The 19,416-nt window shown below is 42.2% G+C and overlaps 1 protein-coding gene and 1 long non-coding RNA gene across 2 annotated transcripts in view; both read right to left on the bottom strand.

Moving 5' to 3' along the window:
* LOC146972593 (uncharacterized) overlaps positions 1–19,416 on the bottom strand; it is a 117,968-nt gene that overhangs the window by 11,234 nt on the left and 87,318 nt on the right. The gene's annotated exons all lie outside the window — the stretch shown is intronic.
* LOC146972598 (uncharacterized) lies at positions 5,880–18,245 on the bottom strand. Its single transcript, XM_085803399.1, has 8 exons — positions 18,221–18,245; positions 16,499–16,653; positions 14,141–14,855; positions 10,822–10,954; positions 10,524–10,696; positions 9,942–10,088; positions 9,408–9,658; positions 5,880–7,781 (listed from the first exon to the last, which is right to left on the bottom strand). Exons 2-8 carry the CDS (start codon positions 16,541–16,543, stop codon positions 6,459–6,461), a joined length of 2,787 nt encoding a protein of 928 aa, XP_085659525.1. The 5' UTR covers positions 16,544–16,653; positions 18,221–18,245; the 3' UTR covers positions 5,880–6,458.

Below are 19,416 nucleotides of genomic sequence, written 5' to 3'. Positions count from 1 at the left end.
ACACAAAACATTGAATAGGTGATTAAAACAAAAAATTATTAAAACTAAAAAATAAATAACTAAATCTATAAAGAACAGTGCAGGCTGTTTGATCTTTGAACACTTTAGCCCCATGTAACCTGCCATGTTTGTGTTTGATTCCTCATCTTCTTTTAACCTACACCCCGTTCTTTGTTTTTATGTTAGAGAGTGTTTTTCTGTTTTATGGGTTTGCTGTTTTTATGATGATTGTATGTGTATATCTCAATTGTTGTTGTTAGTTGAGTTAGTCAGGTAACTGTGAGTCCATGGAGCTGCCAAAGTGACACGAACATCATCTGTCAGGATGAATCCAACTAACAACAACTAAAAAAAATTGAGAGAAAAGGAGGAAAGATGGTGGGAAAAAAGGTGAAAGAACAAAAAGGAAAGGAGGAAAAATGTACAAATCCTAGTGCATATCCAGTCAGGATGTTGTGACGATGACAAACCACAATCATGAACATTGTTATGTGTTAATCTCAAGCACCGGTGTCTCCAACCAGGAGCAGCAGCGTCCTCTAGTGTTTGCAAAGGGAAGTGAAAAAGCTTACAGCACCTACTGTATAGGTTTGTATTTTATTTGTAAACACTTGGTGCAGTCAGTGCCTGTAAAAGAGCCTCGGTTTATTATTATCATTAAACGATGCAAATGCATTTTGGCAGATAAATATACAAAGTCATTTTATTGCAAATTCTCATTCAAATCATTCACATTTATACAGAGTATTTACAATTAACATGGACCTCGCTGTTCTGTACATACCGTATATGTCTTTTCCACATGTTAAACATCATCAATTTCCTTATCTAACCCCAAAAAATCCCATGAAAACATAACAAAAAGTACCGTTTTCATATAACAAAACAACATTTTTAAGTAAGTAACACTAAAAAACACAATAAATCCTCGTGTGATCTCAGTTGGAAATTCTTCCTCAAGTCGTTGCAAAACCAGAGAATTTGTATTTGAATCTGCAGGAAATTAAATATTCTGCACATTTCTGAATCACATGATCTATTCAACGATGTTCAACTAAAACTCAAGTCAAACAAAAAAACAAAAACAAGCACCTCAGTAACAACAGTGTCTCAGCCCTTTTTGGGATAAGTACCGGAAGTCCAGTCCGTCATAACGTCTTTAATTAATGATCATAATGACCAATGAGTGCTTTTTTTTAAACATCTTTGTTATTTTAGTGTTTCATACTTACTACAACAAAGCAGCTGCAGTTCGACGTGTTTGAATCACATCAATAATGATTATTTTTTATGATTTTTGTGGAAGACCCTGAAGTGGAAGAGCGTTCAGATTTAAAGGTCCCACACAGTAATAAAGGTCCATGTTGTAGTGTGATTATTGATCAGCTCTAGGTTCGATAATAATAATACTGTCAAAGTATCAAAGCCTCGGTCCACAGAGAAATGCACACAGCCTGTATTAAAAAACTGAGCCTTTAAAAAAAAAAAAAAGCTGTCGAGACTTCCTGTGACTTTGTGATGTCATTCAGTGCACACAGCCAAGCCCCGCCCACCTGGACCCACAGGCCAGACTTGCAGGATTTTGGTTTCTCTGAGTGTTTCTATACCTGAAATCTGCTTCTTTCTTTTTTTTTTATTGTATCATTGAGTCACTAATTCATTAATTCACCATATTTTCCCTTCACATCAATCAGGTCTTTGTTAACTCATTTTATTTAATATTTCCATAGTTTTTCCACCCCCCATTCTTGTACCAAACTTTACAAAAGCACACGTGTTTATTTAATTAAATGTCTGCCGTTCCACCACCACCTCACAAAAACACACATATATCCTTCTGTATCTACAAATACACATCAACACGTAGCTTCCTCTCCTCCTCCTCCTCCTCTTCCTCCTCACAGAAGATAAAAGTCTATTGTTTTCTCTTTGTCTGGGAGAATAAACTAAACAAAACACTAATGTACAGAGCTGTAGGCAGTGGTACAGACGGTACGGACATTAAAAGAACAAAAAAACAAAACAGAAAAAGAATAAATAAAGTAGAAACAACAGCAGGTTTGCACTAACGTCCAGTAAACACGTTATTGGACTGGTGAGTGTGCAGCTGGTTTTACACATCGGGACATGATGGGAGGTCAGGGTGGGTGTGGATGTAGTGGATTACTTAAAAAGGAAAGGTTCGTATTTTCAGACACATAATGAACATGATAAAAACAAACAAACAAAAAAAAACACCTTTGTTCACCTGAACCCAGTAAAACGATAAACACAAGACCTATAGGAAGCTATAGGAGACTTGAGTTACACCTTTCACACCACAATTAGCAGGTATAAACTTATTCTAATCCTCCTTTCATGGTCAGCGATGTTTACCCAACAGGACACACTTGTAATATCACTACATTCAGTTACAGAGCACACACATACCGTATATACAGTATAGGTAAAGAAACAGTGAGCTGCTTGTGATTGTTAAGTTAATAAAACTAATTTCAGGGGCTGCAGCTCACTGTGGAGATGGGTGTGTTTACAGTGTGTGTGCTCTGAAAGATGGAAAAATTGATGGAAAATTTAAATCCTGACTAGTCGCTAATTATCTGTGATTTCTTTTGACTTGAGTGAATCAGACTGAAACCTAAAAGCCCAATGTTTGCAGCTGGACTGTGGGAAAACACAGATATTTCAGACAGAAATGGAGATTTTAGTCTTTGATCACTTCACTAGACTGAAATCAATGTAGGGAAGGACGATGTGAACAGGAGTTATTATTATCAGTAATAACCAGTTTCCTTGTTCATATACATGTTTGCAGATTGAAATCTGAACCTATCCTTTAATCGTAGATGAAACAGTACAGATAATTCCCTTTAAATTAAATTAAAGTGGCAGTAGGTTGATTCTCAGGACTGAGAGACCAAACGGCACCAGAGCAAAAAGGCATGTAGCTCTAAAACATGACGTGGCCTCCTCTTCCTCTTCCTATGGGTGAGCTACTGAAAACCGTTCAGCAGAAAAAAACTCTCTAGTTATATAATAGTATGTGCTTTTAATTTAAAAAATAAAAAGTGCCTTCTCCTGGTGGTTAATAATAACAAATATCAACCTACAGTTTCACATACAACAGGGAAGCATCGAATCACTATACAGTGCACTATACAACATTATGCTGTGTGTCTTCCAATCATTTATTTATTAAAAAAAAAAAAAAAAAACACTCCCACTGAGAGATGTGGAGAAACAAAAAAATAAAACCATGGTCACTACGTCACTATAAACCCAGCCAACAACCGCCATCACGCGCCGCCGCCTACCATCAACAGTATCCAGTGTTTTTGTCTTCAGTACGACTTCTCAGGTCACGTGCACACGCAGCCGGGTATTTATTTAGAAAAACGAATATCCTCCCTCTGCCTTCGTTTCTCTTCGATTGTTTTTCATAAAATATCTTCATCTGCACAAACCCGGATAAATACGCAATCGATTTATTGGGATTTATCTGATTATCTGCGGAGAGAAAGTTCTCCTTTGCTCCTCAACATAATGATGCACCAAAAAAAAAAAGCGTTTGGACAAATGTTAATTAAAAGCGCCGCTTGAATAGCTAAAAAGATCGCACAGTGAACAAAGGTTAGCTTTGATCGACTGAGCTGAAACCTTCGCACCTACTGGATGAGCCCAGAGAACTACAAGCTACCGTGATGACAGCCGTGTATAAACTGTTTTTCTTGTCTGTATCTGTAACATCTATTGCACGTCTGCCCGTCCTGGGTGAGGGATCCCTCCTCTGTTGCTCACCCTGAGGTTTCTCCACATTTTTTCCTATTAAAAGGGTTTTCTATGGAGTTTTTCCTCAGTTGATGTGAGGGTCTAAGGGCAGAGGATGTTGTTGTGATGCCATGTAAAGCCCTTTGAGACAAACTGATGGTAAAAATGGTCTACGGACGTGAATGACAGATCACTTTGTCTCTCTGAGGTTGATTTGTTGTTCAACATTACTCTGTGTTTGTAGAACAGATGTGTTGAATCATACAATGCTGCAATTTTCCAACCTACATGATTCATTTCTCTTCATCCATGACGTCCAGTTGGCTTTAGGAAACCTCTGACTGACTGATGACTGATGATTTATACAATCAGGAGTTTGTCCAATGTCCATTATGTTGTTGTATTTAGAAATTTACCGGATGCTCTGTGCGTTTGACTTCCTGTTTGGGCCGATCTGGATCTACGTGAATTGATGCGAACTGCCTGTGTGATCCGAATATAGAGAATAGACCTGCTGTGTATTCTTGCAGGTGCAGAGCCGGACCGTAGATGGACCGGTGCACAAGGAAGACGGAGTATGTGGAAACTGAAAATATACACTCCCACTGGCCATTTAACTATTCACTGAGATGTTTCCAAGATATTTCTATATTCTTAGATAAGAGATTCCCTTCAGCGATTGGTCATTCCTATAGACTTGGCAGTGACGTCAACTAAAATTCAGTTTACGGCTCATTTACTGTTGTAACTCAGCTCTCAGACCGACACTTAAGATTCAGTCCTACATTTCCTTTAAAGCGTGAGTAAAAACGCTTGATAAATAACTCCTAAGTGCGTCTTTCAGCCAAGAATTTTTCTACTCATAAGTCGTGTGTTGTTAGGAGTAATTCTAGGAAGCTTGGTAAATACGGCCCCAGGAACCTAAAAATCCCATTTTCCCTCGTTTATGCACGGAAGCATAAAACCAGAGTTCACCCAAACCTCCATGTTGGCCAGAGATTTCAGAAATAATCATTTTCATCTACCTAAATCTAGGGATGGGTAGGCTACCTTCCACATTTGAATCGATACGGTACCAATACTTGGAACCTGGGAACCAGTACAGGTATTTTACTTTTTGTGTGTATGTGTGGTAATTAAAGTTACTTTGTATATAAAAAAAATAGTTCAAATTTTTAATATTTATTTCCTTAGCCTTTAAGAGTATTTTATGTTTTAAGGATGGGAATCGAATAGTTATGCAATGAAAAAAAAAATTGAATAGTTCATGACTATCTTGTCTTGTTATCTTGTCAAAAATGTTTATTTTTTGTTTTACTGTGGCAGAAGGAGAAACACGGAGAGACTCCTACAGCCTCAGAAAGTTCTGTGTGAAACTCTGTAGGTTAAATAAAACAACTAATGAAACTGAGGCGCAGCGCAAACTCTACCGGAGAACCGGAGAATATTCACATACTGACGAGAGGAAGAGATTTCGTCCTTGTTTAGATGAACTCTCCGGTACCGATTCTCATAACAGTCTTGTTTTATTTTCAAACGATGGACGGCTGTTTTTCAGGCGAAGGTGCTTTCAGGTACCGAAATGTGGAACCGTTAGCCTAGAAATCTAGGCGCACCCTAGCGGCAGCAAATCTATTTGCTCCGTAGGTGGGTCTAGAAACGAGCCATAGGAACTTTTTGAGTCTCGAACACCGTTTGTGTTCACCAATCACAGCGCTCTATCTGTTTAGAGAGTCGTTGGGCGGGCTTAACGCCATGACGACATACTTGCGACGGTGAAAAACATGACAAGATGGCTTTGGCAAAGGAATTGTTTGAATCGGCGTTGGCATCAACTTTGAAAGAATTAAACTTGTCATTTTCTTTAAAAGTTGAGCAAGAAACTGCACTGAAGTCATTCTTTCCGAAGAAGGATGTATTTGCCGACGGGATATGGGAAAAGTTTAATCTACCAGCTTGCTCCGTCATCCTGCTCTTTGCTCTGATTGGTCGTAGCGCTACCCTATTGCGTGCAGGGGCAGTTTGAAAGACAGCCTTCATCCCGCCCCCTGGATTGAGCCGAGGTCTACCGGTCGTTGCCAGACTAGACATTTTAACAGGGTTCCTACACATTTGAAATTTCCAAATTCCATACTTTTTCCAGACCCTAATTTTAAAAAAAATTCAAATAATTTGTGATATTTGAGTAAATAGTTGTGCATTATATAAAAAAAATCATGCAATCAACCATTTGTTTTCATTATTCTGAATGTGTATGCCATTATGTCACCAAATAATTTCCAGGAGATTGTAGCTAGGTACAATAGCGTGTACAAAATAATTAACCCAAATAACTTCAGATAAGACCAAACCCAGATAAGTATTAATAAATAAATATATTTCCATACAATAGTTTCCATTTTTCATACTTTTCCAGACCTGGAAATGTATGAAATCAAATTCCATACTTTTCCATACTTGCGTAGGAACCCTGTTTTAATGATATAATCTGGCTTGTCAGGCTATGGAACCGTTTGACTTCACGTGAATCGATACTCGGTACTTTGGTGGGAATTCGGTCGGTACCGATAGAAGAACCAAATTCGGTTCCCATCCCTAACCTAAATCTGAGTTTCCGTGGGGACAAAAGACGAAAACACATTCAAAGACGTTTGCGTCCCGATACCCGGCGCCGTGTGCACGTGGCCTCGTTAGCGCTTCAGAAGGATCCTGGGGCTGGTCCTGGTCTTCATGGCTGAGGTAGTAGACTTGGTCTGGGCGAGGCCCCTCGTCGAGCCCTTGGAAGCGTTGGAGTCGCTACAGTCCGCCGCGGTTCCGTTGGAAGAGGCGTCTTTCGCAGCACCTTTGGAATTATGGGTCGAGTAACCGCTGGCTGGTGAAGTACACTTGGTAACGTCTCTGCTCGCGCCTTTGTCCGGGTCGGCGTGGACGTCCGTCGATGTCGCCGAGTCGATAGCAGCTTTAGTTACAGTAGTCCTCGTGGTCGCCGTCGTGGACTCGGCGGCGGGAGATCCGTCGACCGGCGGCTTGAGGGTCGCGGTTGCGGTCGCAGTCGCGGACGAGTCGGTCTGATTCCTGTGGTGGAGCCGTTTCTCTCGCACCTGTCGGCACATGACCTCGCTGACGGGGCCGAGGTCGTAGTCCGTGATGATGGCGTCGGTCAGGTTCGCCACCTCCTGAGGCGCCAAACTCAACTTCCCGTCGACGCCGGCGTCACCTACCTGCTCCTTCACGTCTTCGCCGACACAACCGGCGTCGGGCGTCGTCTCTCCGATTTCAACCGTATGGCTCACGTACTCCTCTTTAACGTCTTTATCTCCGTTGGCGTCCTCCTCCTCCTTTTCCTTCTTCTCCTCCTTCTCCTCCTCTTCCTTCTTCTCCGGTCCGACCTCGCCAACATGGCGGCGACCGTCCAGTGAGACGTCCCCGTTGTTGCACTGCAGCGGCGGCGCTCTACACGTCTTTGTTGAGCTGCTGCTGCTGCCGCCCGGAGGAGCCGCGGTGGCGTTGGTGTTGTCTGGCGGGAGGCCTCGCCGCCGCCTGGACAGTCTTAGGACTCCTCCTCCTCCTCTGGGACTTTCTTCGTCCGTCCGTCCGATGGCGGCGGCGCCGTTGATCAGCGGCGGCGGCGGCGGCGTCTGAGCCGTCTGAGTCGTCCTGCCTGGATTTCTCCCTGAGTTCTGGAGACCAGCGAAGGTCCTGGTGTTGTTGCTATAGAGGTTGGTGGAGACCGACGGCCGCGGCGGGTGGAGAGGAAGGTGGTGGTGGTCTTTGCGAGGCAGTTGGTGGTTGCTATGCCGCGAGAGGTGTTTGCTGTTGTTGTTGTTGTTGCTGTTACTTTGGAGATGGCCTCTTGGTTTACTGGTATTGCTCGGCCTCGTGCACGGCCTCGGTGATCGTCTGCTGCTGCCGCTGCCGCCGACCCCTGAGCCCGGCTTCGGGGTCGCGACCGACCTGACGGAGGAGGAAGAGGAGGAGGTTCTCTGTTGAGGGAGTCTGGTTACCATGGTAACCTGCAACAGAAAAATAAAGGACTTGGAGGTTAGCAGCGAATAATGAATGGCTGGATAGATGGATAGATGGATAGATAACCCTATGAATCAGAGATCAACCGTGACGTTTCGTGCTGAATTTTAAGTAAATTTTCTATTAAATAGTGAAGTTTTCTAGAGTAATTACAATATATTGCTCAGGGAATAGGGAGAAAAATTCACAAACTGTAGCTCCCCTTGATCTGAGTTTTAAAAAAAAAAAGTATTTATTCGTATCTATTTATTCTCACTATTTGTGCAAGTATTGATTTTTCCATTATCATTCATGTATATGTTACTTATGTCTGTATTTCTGTTTTGTATGCTATTTGTATTGGTACGGTTGCTATTAATTTAAAGCAGAAGTAAGTGGTCCGGTCGTTTTCGCTAATGCTGCGTTCCAGGCAGGCTTTTGAAATCGTAAATTACAGCTTCAAGTCACAACTTAAGACTTTGTAGCGTTCCAGGCAACCCACTCGTGTTTTTCCGACCTGTTTTACCGGTGAAAGTCACTATAACGGCCACTCGTAACTTCCGACCGGTGAACTCGTACCAGATCGAACTGGTACCACTTCACGGTCGGAAAAATACGAGTTTCCTTGAACGCACCATAACAGTCCTCGTCCCTACGTCACCACATTCACGGCGTCCCTTGGCTGCACACACAGCCCTGCATGCCGTTCTCTCTCCTCATTGGATAAAAACTGTAGGATACGATAAAAGTTTTCTCCTGGGCTCAGAGCAGAGCAGAGTGACTGAGAGACCCGTGTTTCGGTCCAAACACTCTATATAAGTGATTGCTGTCGGAAGATATAACTATTTAAGACTTATATTAACACAAATATATCACTTACTTCTGCTTTAATTATTCTCTATTTTATCGATCCATAATTTTGAACTTATCTTCTCTGTATGGACAGATACTTTTATTGCATTAGCTTTAGATGATGGATGGATAGATGGATAGATAGGAGGGTTAAAAACATTGCAGTGAAATGTAAAAACCAAGCCCACGACTCTACCAGTATAAACACAAGAATGTTATATGATTCATTTCAATGTAAAATCAAAATAATTATGATTTCATCTGATTGCACAAAGGTGAAAGTGACTTTCTCTGTCAGTCTATGTTCATTACCAGTCTACTTATAACACAGGTCAACCAAGTAAAGTAAAGTCTATAAATAAAGTAAAATTAACACTTTGATATTCTTGTTAATTCCACTGTGGATTAACCTATATTGTATAAATGTAATATGTAACATTCCTTGCATGTTTGCACACTGTGATATTTTATCATCTTAAAAAGCAACTTGGTAATTTGTCAGTATTCTGATTTCCCAACTATTTGGATATAAAACGCCATAATTTGCAAGTTCACACTGGGTAATGTTGATGTATTGTATGTATCTTTACACATCCTTGCTTCTTTGGGGTTCCTTTTCATGTACATATGTTTGTAAACTGTTCTAGTGCATCATATTTTTCTTAGTACATGAATAAAAGATCTGAATCTGATGTGGGGTCACCGTGGCCTTGAGCTTTGACCTTTTACCATCTAAATCCAGTACAAACACAAACACACAGGTGTGTAGAGCGGCTGATCACCTTGTTTGTCCTCCTGACCTGTAGGGAAAGCTGTCGAGGCCTCAGGAGGTGTCGCGCTGCTCCCTCCTTCTTCCCCTCCTCCTCCTCCTCTTCGTCCTCCTCTTCCTCCTCCTCCATTGTCCTCTCTCTCCTCCTCCTCCTCCTCTGCTGCTCCTCCTCTCTCTCCCTCCTGCCCTGAGCTGGGGCAGTTAGAGGGCCGACAGCTGCAGAGCCTGCAGGCCGACCTCTCAGAGACCGAGAGTCCTGTTGCACTGTGGGACGGAGAGAGAGACAGAGAGAGACAGACAGACAGAGAGAGACAGAGAGACAGACAGACAGACAGACAAACAAACAGAGAGACAGACAGACAAACAGAAAGACAGAGAGACAGACAGACAGAGAAACAAACAGGGAGACAGACAGAGACAAACAGAGAGACAGACAGAAAGACAGAGACAGACAGACAGTCAGAGAGACAGACAGAGAAACAGACAGGTGTTTATTAAACCGTCTTCATCCTCTCAGACGCCGGCGGCTCAGATCATCGATCGGTACCTGCTCTACTGAACGAGCTCATGTTCCTCCCATCGGTCCCTGTCCTGTGATTGGTGGAAAGACAGGAAGTGAGATGCTGAGCGTCAGCCGCCTCCTTCTCCCGTCCGCTGGCTAAGAACGCCATGTTGCTAGGCAACGCTGCCGAACCTGAGGTGAAAGAGGAAATGCTTCCGTTAAATTTTGGCCTGTACAAACAACAGTACTGCAAAATAGTAACATATAGCTAAGTGATAATGGAAAAAAATCTATAATTGCGCAGAGAGAATAAATATATATTAATAATTAAACATGAAACACAAAAGAAGAGTGTAACTACTCTCTTTTTCCCTGAGTTATGCTATATTTTCCTCTAGAAAACTTAAATCTTTAATAGAAAATCATCCCAAAATGCAGCATGAACAGATGGAAACAAGACGATACCCAAACTAATAGAAGTGTAGGCTTTGTACTAACACACAAAGATGTAGCCGAAATGTCAACATGACCTTTGACATTTTGTGTCTGATAGGAAATTGACTCAAAATGCAACATGGCACATCTCCTTCCTATCTATCTATCTATCTATCTATCTATCTATCTCACCTCTCAAACAGAGAAAGGACAAGAAATCCTCAGTCTTTGGTCTCCGTCTGGTCAGACAGGTGACCACGGCCAGGTTGTGGCTGTGGTTGCTCCGCGCTGATGACATCATCGCGGGCGGTCCCGGAGAACTGGGCGGGGACTGGGCAAACTTCCTCTGAGCCTGCAGCCTCGGTCTGCAGACACACACACACACACACACACACACACACACACACACAGTGCATGTTAACATCCCAGTATGTGCACACACAGCTACAGCTATGAATCATGTAAAATCACACACTGTGGGTGAGCTGACCTCTTGCTGGTGGGGTCGTCGTGGTGACTGCTGGCAGGACGGCGCTGTGGAGAGCGAGACTGTAGCGGCCAGCTCCAGCTGAGACTGGCCGACAGGAGGGAGCGACACCGGCTGATGCCGTTCACCAGGGAGCCTGAGGAGAACAGACACAGCTTCAGGGTTCACACTCTTCTCTTGAAATCATTTTACAGTCTGACAGAGATGTTATTACACTAATCCCACTAGTCCCATTCACGCTGCTTTGGAGAAGTCTTTTCGACAGTCGTACCTTATTTTGTATATTTAACCAGTTTGTTTCTGTGTTTATTCCCTTCTCACCCCCAGAAGTCTGATTTAAAGATGTGCAGTCTATGGCTCTAACTCATCTAGTATGAAATAATCTCTTACATGCTTAGAAATTATGACAAACTTATCATAGAACAACGCAAACATGAGCCAAATCAAGCAACGATGGCTTTTCTTTTTTTATTGGGGCTCTATTAATCGATAGAAAATCTCATCATCGGACTAACCATTTTTGCATTTTTATTATCATGGGCTATTTATTGTTTTTATTTATTCTATTCTCAATGCACTACTTTTTACTATTTTATGTCTTGATGTTGAATGGTTGTTTGTTTATTGTGCAGCTGAGAAACTGAATTTCCTTCGGGATAAATAAAGTATTTATCTATCTATCTATCTAACCCCATGATTATTGGCCAATATCAGGCCAGTTATTATTGGTACCGATAGTTATCGTACATCCTTATTTAAAAGTCTGAAGCTGCGAGACGACTGCTTCAACTCAAGGCAACAAACAAATCTCACTTTGTCTGTTTTTCACTTCTCTATTATATGTTTTGATAGTTATTCAGATGAGAAAGTGAGTGTTAAGACTCATCTCCTCCGGTTCTTTTCTTAGATGTGAGAAGCATCTTGACCGGCCGGTCAGTGCACCCACATCCTGCTGGAAAAAAAGCTGCTCTGGCTGCAGCTTTTTAATTCACTCTCAGCTCAGTGTCTGTGCTGCGTAAACCCTTAGGGGTCTGAGCCCATTTTGTTTCTGAATACTTTGATTTTGTAGATTTTGAAAAAAAATCCCCCAGAAATGTTATTTTTGTACAGTCAAATTAAAACTATTATATCTCCAGTTTTACATGGTCTATCAAAGTCAAATAAAAACTTCACTTTTGAATGAAGTTGACGGCAGCGCTCTACTGTAGTTGCTCTAGTTTGAAGACATCGACCCCAGAGGTTTAAAATCTGATAAAAAATTCACTTCCCTTTCCTGAGAATATATTTGTGAGAAGATAAAAAAAATAAGACAGTTTAACAACAGCTCTGCCTGTGTGCACCAACACACCAACACATTTCAACAGAAGGCAGCGGGTTTCAGATTAAATTTAGCTTCATTTACAAACATTAGTGCAGCGGTTCCCAAACTTTTTCACCCGTGCACCCCCTAATATTTTCTGACCTAGACGACGCACCCCCATTGCCCTATTGTCTATTTATCAACTGCATTTTTGGGTACTTTCTATTATTTTATATGAAAATGATTCATTAAAATGTTTTGAATTTAGTTGTCAAGTGATGTTCTTGAATTTTACTATTCACACTGTGAAAACCCCATTTGAAATAATGTACGAGTCATTTTTTATTTATTAGTAACATAGGTAACGCTTTAAGTACACACTATTAAGCATTAGTTAAAGGGATACTTCACCCAAAATCAATAATTCACCAATCATCTACTCACCATCGTGCAGCAGATACACACACTATGAAACATCCAGATACCTCCATACTGCTCGTCTGTACTGACCCAAGTGTCCTGAAGCCGCCACATGGAAAAGTTGTTGGAAAAAATGTATTTGATCTCTGTTTTTAGCCTTGTTGTAGTAGTAGCTCCCAGTGGCTGTGCGAGATGCGTGAGATTTGCTGCGAGATGTTCGTTCGTGCTTGTAAACCATTGGATGTATGATGTAAACATGGAAGAACACTTGGGTCAGTACGGACGAGCAGTATGGAGGTATCTGGATGTTTCATAGTGTGTGTTTTGGACGATTCAAAAGTGAACTCTATCCGTTGCCATTATATGAAAATCCGTTGCCAGCCGCTAAAAGTGTTTTGATGACTCTGAAAGTTCTCCAAACCCTTCCTTGGCATGACGGTGAGTAGATAATTGGTGAATTATCGATTTTGGGTGAAGTATCCCTTTAAGCATTACTAAATACTGAATTCTTCATTTATATATATATATAAACACAGTTAGTGCTTATCAATGATGAGTAAAACATTTTAACTGTGTTAATAAACTACATACTAATGAGTATTCATGTGTTACAAATGATGAATTCAGTATTTAATGCTTAATTAATGCTTAAAGCAGAAGTAAGTGATATATTTGTGTTAATATAAGTCTTAAATAGTTATATCTTCCGACAGCAATCACTTACATAGAGTGTTTGGACTGAAACACGGGTCTGTCAGTCCCTCTGCTCTGCTCTGAGCCGAGGAGAAAACATTTATCGTATCCTACAGTTTTTATCCAATGAGGAGAGAGAACGGCATGCAGGGCTGTGTGTGCAGCCAAGGAACGCCGTGAATGTGGCGACGTAGGGACGAGGACTGTTATGGTGCGTTCAAGGAAACTCGTGTTTTTCCGACCTGTGAAGTGGTACCAGTTCGATCTGGTACGAGTTCACCAGTCGGAAGTTACGAGTGGCCGTTATAGTGACTTTCACCGGTAAAACAGGTCGGAAAAACACGAGTGGGTTGCCTGAAACGCTACAAAGTCGTAAGTTGTGACTTGAAGCTGTAATTTACGATTTCAAAAGCCTGCCTGGAACACAGCATTAGCGAAAACGACCGGACCACTTACTTTAATAATGTGTACTCTTTTTTTTTTTAAATTAATTTTGTCATGTTATTTAGTGTTTTTTCACATTAAACTGTAATATAAGGTGGAGGCTTAAAAATAAGCCTCTTGTGGCTTTTTGCCTCTCCCTGCACTGTCCTATTGTTACCTACCATGTTTTATGTTGTATTCTTTTAACTTTGTGCAAAAATAAAAATTCAAATTCAAATTCAAATTCAAATTCAATACTTATTATAAAGTGTTACCGTAAAATATAACCCCATAGCATCGCCATTAGCAGCAGCTTGTGCACCACAGTTTGGGAATCCCTGCACTAGTGTGTCATTTAAAAGATCCAGGTACAATCTGGTTGAAACCTGTATCCGAGTGGACGCGGCCTTGCAGCCTGGAGCAGAGGAGGAGGAGGAGGAGGAGGAGGAGGAGGAGGAGGAGGCGAGCGCTGCTGCTGGTACTGACCGTTGATGCTGGTCGGAGTGTGCGACCTCAGGGTCCGGGCGGCGCCGGGCCTCCTCAGCAGCGTCTGTGTGTGTTCGGGTGTGCAGGTGTTTTTCACTGAGTGTTTGCGCTGAGCACCGTGTGTGTGTTTTTCAGTCCGTGCGTGTTTGGAGCGCGGCCGTGGCGGCTGCGGCGGCGGCGTCCCCGCGGCGTTGCTGCGCAGCGTCCTGGTGGTCGACGCCGAGCTCCTGCGGGGCGTGTGTGTGTTTTGTTTCGTCGTCTTGCTGTGTGTGGTTCTCCCTGCGCATGTTCTCGACTGTCTGTGCGCCGCGCTCTGCAGTGTGTAGGTGCATCTACTTTTTGGCGTGTGTGAGTCCTGAGACGAGTTGTTCTTTTTTTGCCCTTTGCTGGTGTGTGCGTGATCAGAAGAAGTGTGCGCGTGTGTGTTTTTCTGTTTCTGTGTGTTTGTCGCCGCCTGTCTGCTCGCGACTCTCTGCCGCGACGACGACGACGTGTGCGCGGCGGCGGCGGCCTGCCTCGTGCGTGCGTTCTTCTGTGTGTGCGCCTTTCGCAGAGCGTGCAGAGCGTTCGCGTTCTTGCACGAGCGCTTGTGTGCTGCGCGTATGTGTGAGTGTTTGTGTGTGGCACGGTGTGTGTCTTTGAATTCCCTGAGGGAGAGGAACAGGACTTTGCGGACCAGACGTTCTTCACACCACGGCATCCCATCGTTGATGTCCTGTCAACGCACACAGAGAGACACCATTAGCTGACAATTAAATCACATTAACGACATCAAAACAGAGGAAAGTACGGGTGCTGAGAAAGCTCAAAACACTACAGGACCAGAGTTTAGTGACTGGATTCATCTCATGCCTCCTATGAGTTGATGATAGTGAGGTTGAATGATGGCAAAGAGAAACTTTACCGGGTCTGGGGTCATTTTATGAATCATATAAGAGAGGAATAGGTGCCTATAACATGTGAGGGGAGGATGACTTGTATATATCATCATATGCGCTTTTTGCACTTTTAATTTAGTTGTTGTGGAAATGACAATGACAATAAACGTATCTATCTATCTATCTATCTATCTATCTATCTATCTATCTTATGGACATAGTGTTTAGTGTTGGGGGGATTTGTGTGTGTATGTTTATAAGTATATTTTGTTTTTTTATTCTGTGTATTTTCGTTCTAACATGGTTGAACTGTTTGTGCTGAAGTCTGATGTCTTTTGTTTGATGTTTGACATCATATAAGAAATTTAATAAAAACTTAAAGGACAAAAAAAAACACCAAAGGTTAGGCTAAGTAAACAGCAGAACAAACACTAGAAAATAAAACTGAAACCTTGCCAGAAGAGAGAGTTTACATTAGAACAACCGCTACTCCCTATAGTAAACTACCGTATATAGAATGGTTAAAGCTTTGTGAGTGTACATAATACCCTATATAGTGGACTTGTAGTATCCCACAATGCATTGTGAAAAGCAGTGAGCACTAACCAGCCGCTATGTGCCATCATACTATCACCGTGTTTGCTCACAGACAGAAAAACTGCAGCATAAACAAATAAAAGATGCTAACTGCGCTAACTGTTCTGATCCTGGTTCTGGTCTCTCTCCACAGACTCGTCCTCTGGCTGCTGTAACCTTCAAGACTTTGAAAAGATTTGGAGAAGACTCTTGGAAAACTATCATCTCACACCTTTTTTTTAGAGTTTTTAGTCTCAGACTGAGATTTTACAGAGACTGTTGAATCTTGCAGGGTCACTATTTACAAGACTACAACTAGATTCTTTTAGCAGTTTTTTCCCATCATGCACTTAGTAGAAATTCACGTCAAACATGCTGGGCTGTTCTGCCCACAGCTCTACCATCCGCTCCTCTTTCTGGACGGTCGATATCGATCGGGGCCTCCGACTTTTCGCCGGTGTTTCCCGTTCATCAATGCCGCTCTTGTGATTGTTTGTCTGCCAGGTTTCCTGCTTCCGGTTTTGTTAGAGCTCATCAAGGCAGAAGCACTGGAACACTTCTGTCCTTTTGTTTTTGTTTTTAAGCCAAGTGGTTCTACCACCAGTTATATGTTTTTAGCTATTTATTACCTGTATTTATTGTTGTGTTGTGTGAGACTGGTTCTGTGAGAGCAGTTGACCACATCTGAATTTCCTTCAGGATTAATAAAGTATCTATCTATCTATCTATCTATCTATCTATCTATCTATCTATCTATCTATCTATCTATCTGTTGTTGATTATGTTCAGCATCACAAAGAGTTAAAGAATTGTGATTGTCGTAAGGCCAAGACTAGGAAAAAACTGATCAGATTACCACCGTATAATGTTGAACATCAACAGAGAGGGAGGAAGTTGCACTCACATATTTCTTCTTGATGATGTTGCGTTTGGGTCTGTCTGCACTCATCTTGCCCAGCGGAGACGGAGGGGCACATGAATTACAGAAGCTTCTTTTCCTCGACGTCTGACCCTCCTGCTGCGGTTTCTCTGCAGACGTAGGAATTGCACCACTCGGTCCTGCAAAGGAGCAAATATAATAACAATACAATTACATCTGTAGCTCTTGTTCTGTTGTTTTACTGTGGTCATAAAACAAAGTGTCATTAAAATGTGCACAGTCAAAAACAAGGAGAGTTAAGCTATCTATACAGTGTTGTTCATGTTATTCAGGCTGGTAAACAAAAATCCCCTACAACATATCTCTTTTTATTCAGAGGCTGTTTCCAACATTTCCAAACTGCAAATTTACAAAATATCCTGGCTTATTTAAAGACCTATGTATGACACTCTGTATTTGGATTAAGAGGCCAGGTTTACTTAACTTACTGCAGTGATGGAGCCAAACTCCCTCCAGATAACCAGACTTACCAGATAAATATTGTTTATCTAACTTTTGCCCAATCTGCACTGCCAACATGTTTCCTGTTACATTCTTTGGTTTCATATTAAAACACATTTAGCCTAGATAAAGAAAAGCTGAAAAAAAACAGACATTTCATAAACGTGTCTTATTTTGATCGACAAAAGAAAAAATAGCCGAGATGTCATGATTATGAATCTAAATATTTCTCAAATACAATTTTCCAGCAGCATGTCATTTTGTATTTTTTTTTCCATGACATCTAGCATATGTTTTTTCTTGGCACTAAAAGCCAGTGACAGGTGTTTCCTTCCTGGTGCTGAGGCCTTCACTTCGATGCTCCTGCACCAACCAACCTACTGATCAGTCAATAAGCCTCTCCATCCATCTCCACAGTGGGAGCTGCCCTGCACAGCCTTGCAGCTCCAAGGGCACCTCCAAGCTTGAAGCTGATGTTGTGGGGCAGTTTGCACTCTCTGATTATCATATATATATAAATAATGGTAATAATTTAATGCATTAAAGCTGTGTCTGCAGTATGGCTTCCTTCCTCCAGTCCACAGTACTGCAGGTTAAAGAAGATGGGTGGTGTGTGTGTGGTTCAGTGATCACAGATCCTCCGTCTGCTGCACCCCACCATCTGTCGGTTTTTACAGTTTGATTCACGCCATGTTGCTCAAATCTAATGTAAAACAATGCCGTGTCCGTCAACGTTTAAAAACCAGCCCTTATGTGTGCATGCATGTGCAATGCATGTATGTATGTAGCCTATGTGTGTGTGTCAGTACGCGGTGTCCCGGTGCTCCCAGACCCCCTGATGATGACTACAACATCTCTCGGTCGGTAACGTAACACGAAGAACACGAAGCCGGACCGGTGGTGGCTCTGATCGGATCGGATCAAGTTACACCCGAGGAGGACACGTGAAATGAAGCAACAATAATCGATCACCCACCTCACCTCCAGCAGCAGCAGGATCGATTACCGGCCTACATCATTAGCAACACACACACACACACACAGCGACACAACCTGAGGACAGACGCGGATCTACTTCGCGTCCTCCAACCAACCAACACACCCTCAAACACACCGCGACGTCACGTTAAACATTAACCGTCGTTAACACCGACTGCCCCCCACCCTTAAAAACCCACACCCCACGCCTCAACTCCCCCCCACCCTCTCCCCGGTTCCCGGTGAGCCGTGGGGTTATTTATTTACCTTCTGGTGCCGCTGGTGTCTGTCGGCTCCGCGTTTAGCCTGCGCCTCTACTCCTGGCATTTAGGTACGGCAGCCGCGAGCAGCCAAAAAAGGCGAAGCACGGATGAGTACACGGTGTACACACACACAACAGAGAGATAGAGAGAAAGGCAGACAGTTTTTAACCTTTAACAAAACTATTTTGAGCACAAAAGATATTATTCCGTCAAAGTGTTTAGCTAGCTAGCTAGCTAGCTCACAGGTCCAGTAACCAGGAAGTGGTTGTGTTGTGTTAGCCGTTGGCCCGTTGGCATCATAATGAATATGACCGTTGGTGGTGGTGGGGAAATTGGGCTAATTAGTTAGACTTACTCATTACTTTCCCTAAAAGTAACCGAGTAACTACATTATAAAAGTAACTAATTGCCAGGAAAAGTAATTCTTGCGTGACCTTTTATATATAATGGTCAAATATGACTAAATTCGCCATCCTAACCTCCAGTTTATCTCGGTATTCCTCCGCACAGGGAAGCCTGCCTGCCTGACTGTGCGGAGGGATACTGAGTGAGTTGGTTAGTTCCAGATAAACGTCCTTTTTCAAACTAGTTGATAGACTGAAACTAGAGTAATGGCACATTTTATTGTCAGTTACCGCGTACAGTAGCCTAACTTTTTTTTGTTTACTTGTTACTGGAAAAAGTACTGGCACCTAGTAAAGTCGTTTTCACTGACCTTACTAATTAGTGATGTGCAGATCGATACTGAAATATCGATACTTCCGATACCAGGTCTGTTTGCTCCAGAATCTATACTCAAATGAAAATATCGATACTTTTCATACTTCAGTCATTTGTGGTCATGCATATCATTAACATGGAAAGTAACTAAACTATTCAGATCTTGTCTAAATGACACACGGTCGGTAGGAACTACTTTTTCTTCCACCTGGGTAAGTGCGTAAACGCGTAAGCTGCTCACAAAGTCAGTCTGTGTAGAGTCAATGGCGGAGCGGAAAGGAAAATATCTGTGGGAAAATTATAAATAATATTATAAATGCATGAATAAAAAAAATATATGTTTGTTTATCATTTTCTTATTTAATTTATGGTTTTATTATTTTACTGATGTTCTTTTTTTAGTGTTTGAAACACTATTTTCGGCTATATTCTAAACCAGGCCACTACCTCAATATATTTTAGAGTTTAAAATAAATACGT

Source organism: Trachurus japonicus, chromosome 16, assembly GCF_045865225.1.
Source record: "Trachurus japonicus isolate A0001 chromosome 16, Traja_1.0".
NCBI lineage: Eukaryota > Metazoa > Chordata > Actinopteri > Carangiformes > Carangidae > Trachurus > Trachurus japonicus.
This window is presented reverse-complemented; position numbering and strand designations above follow the sequence as displayed.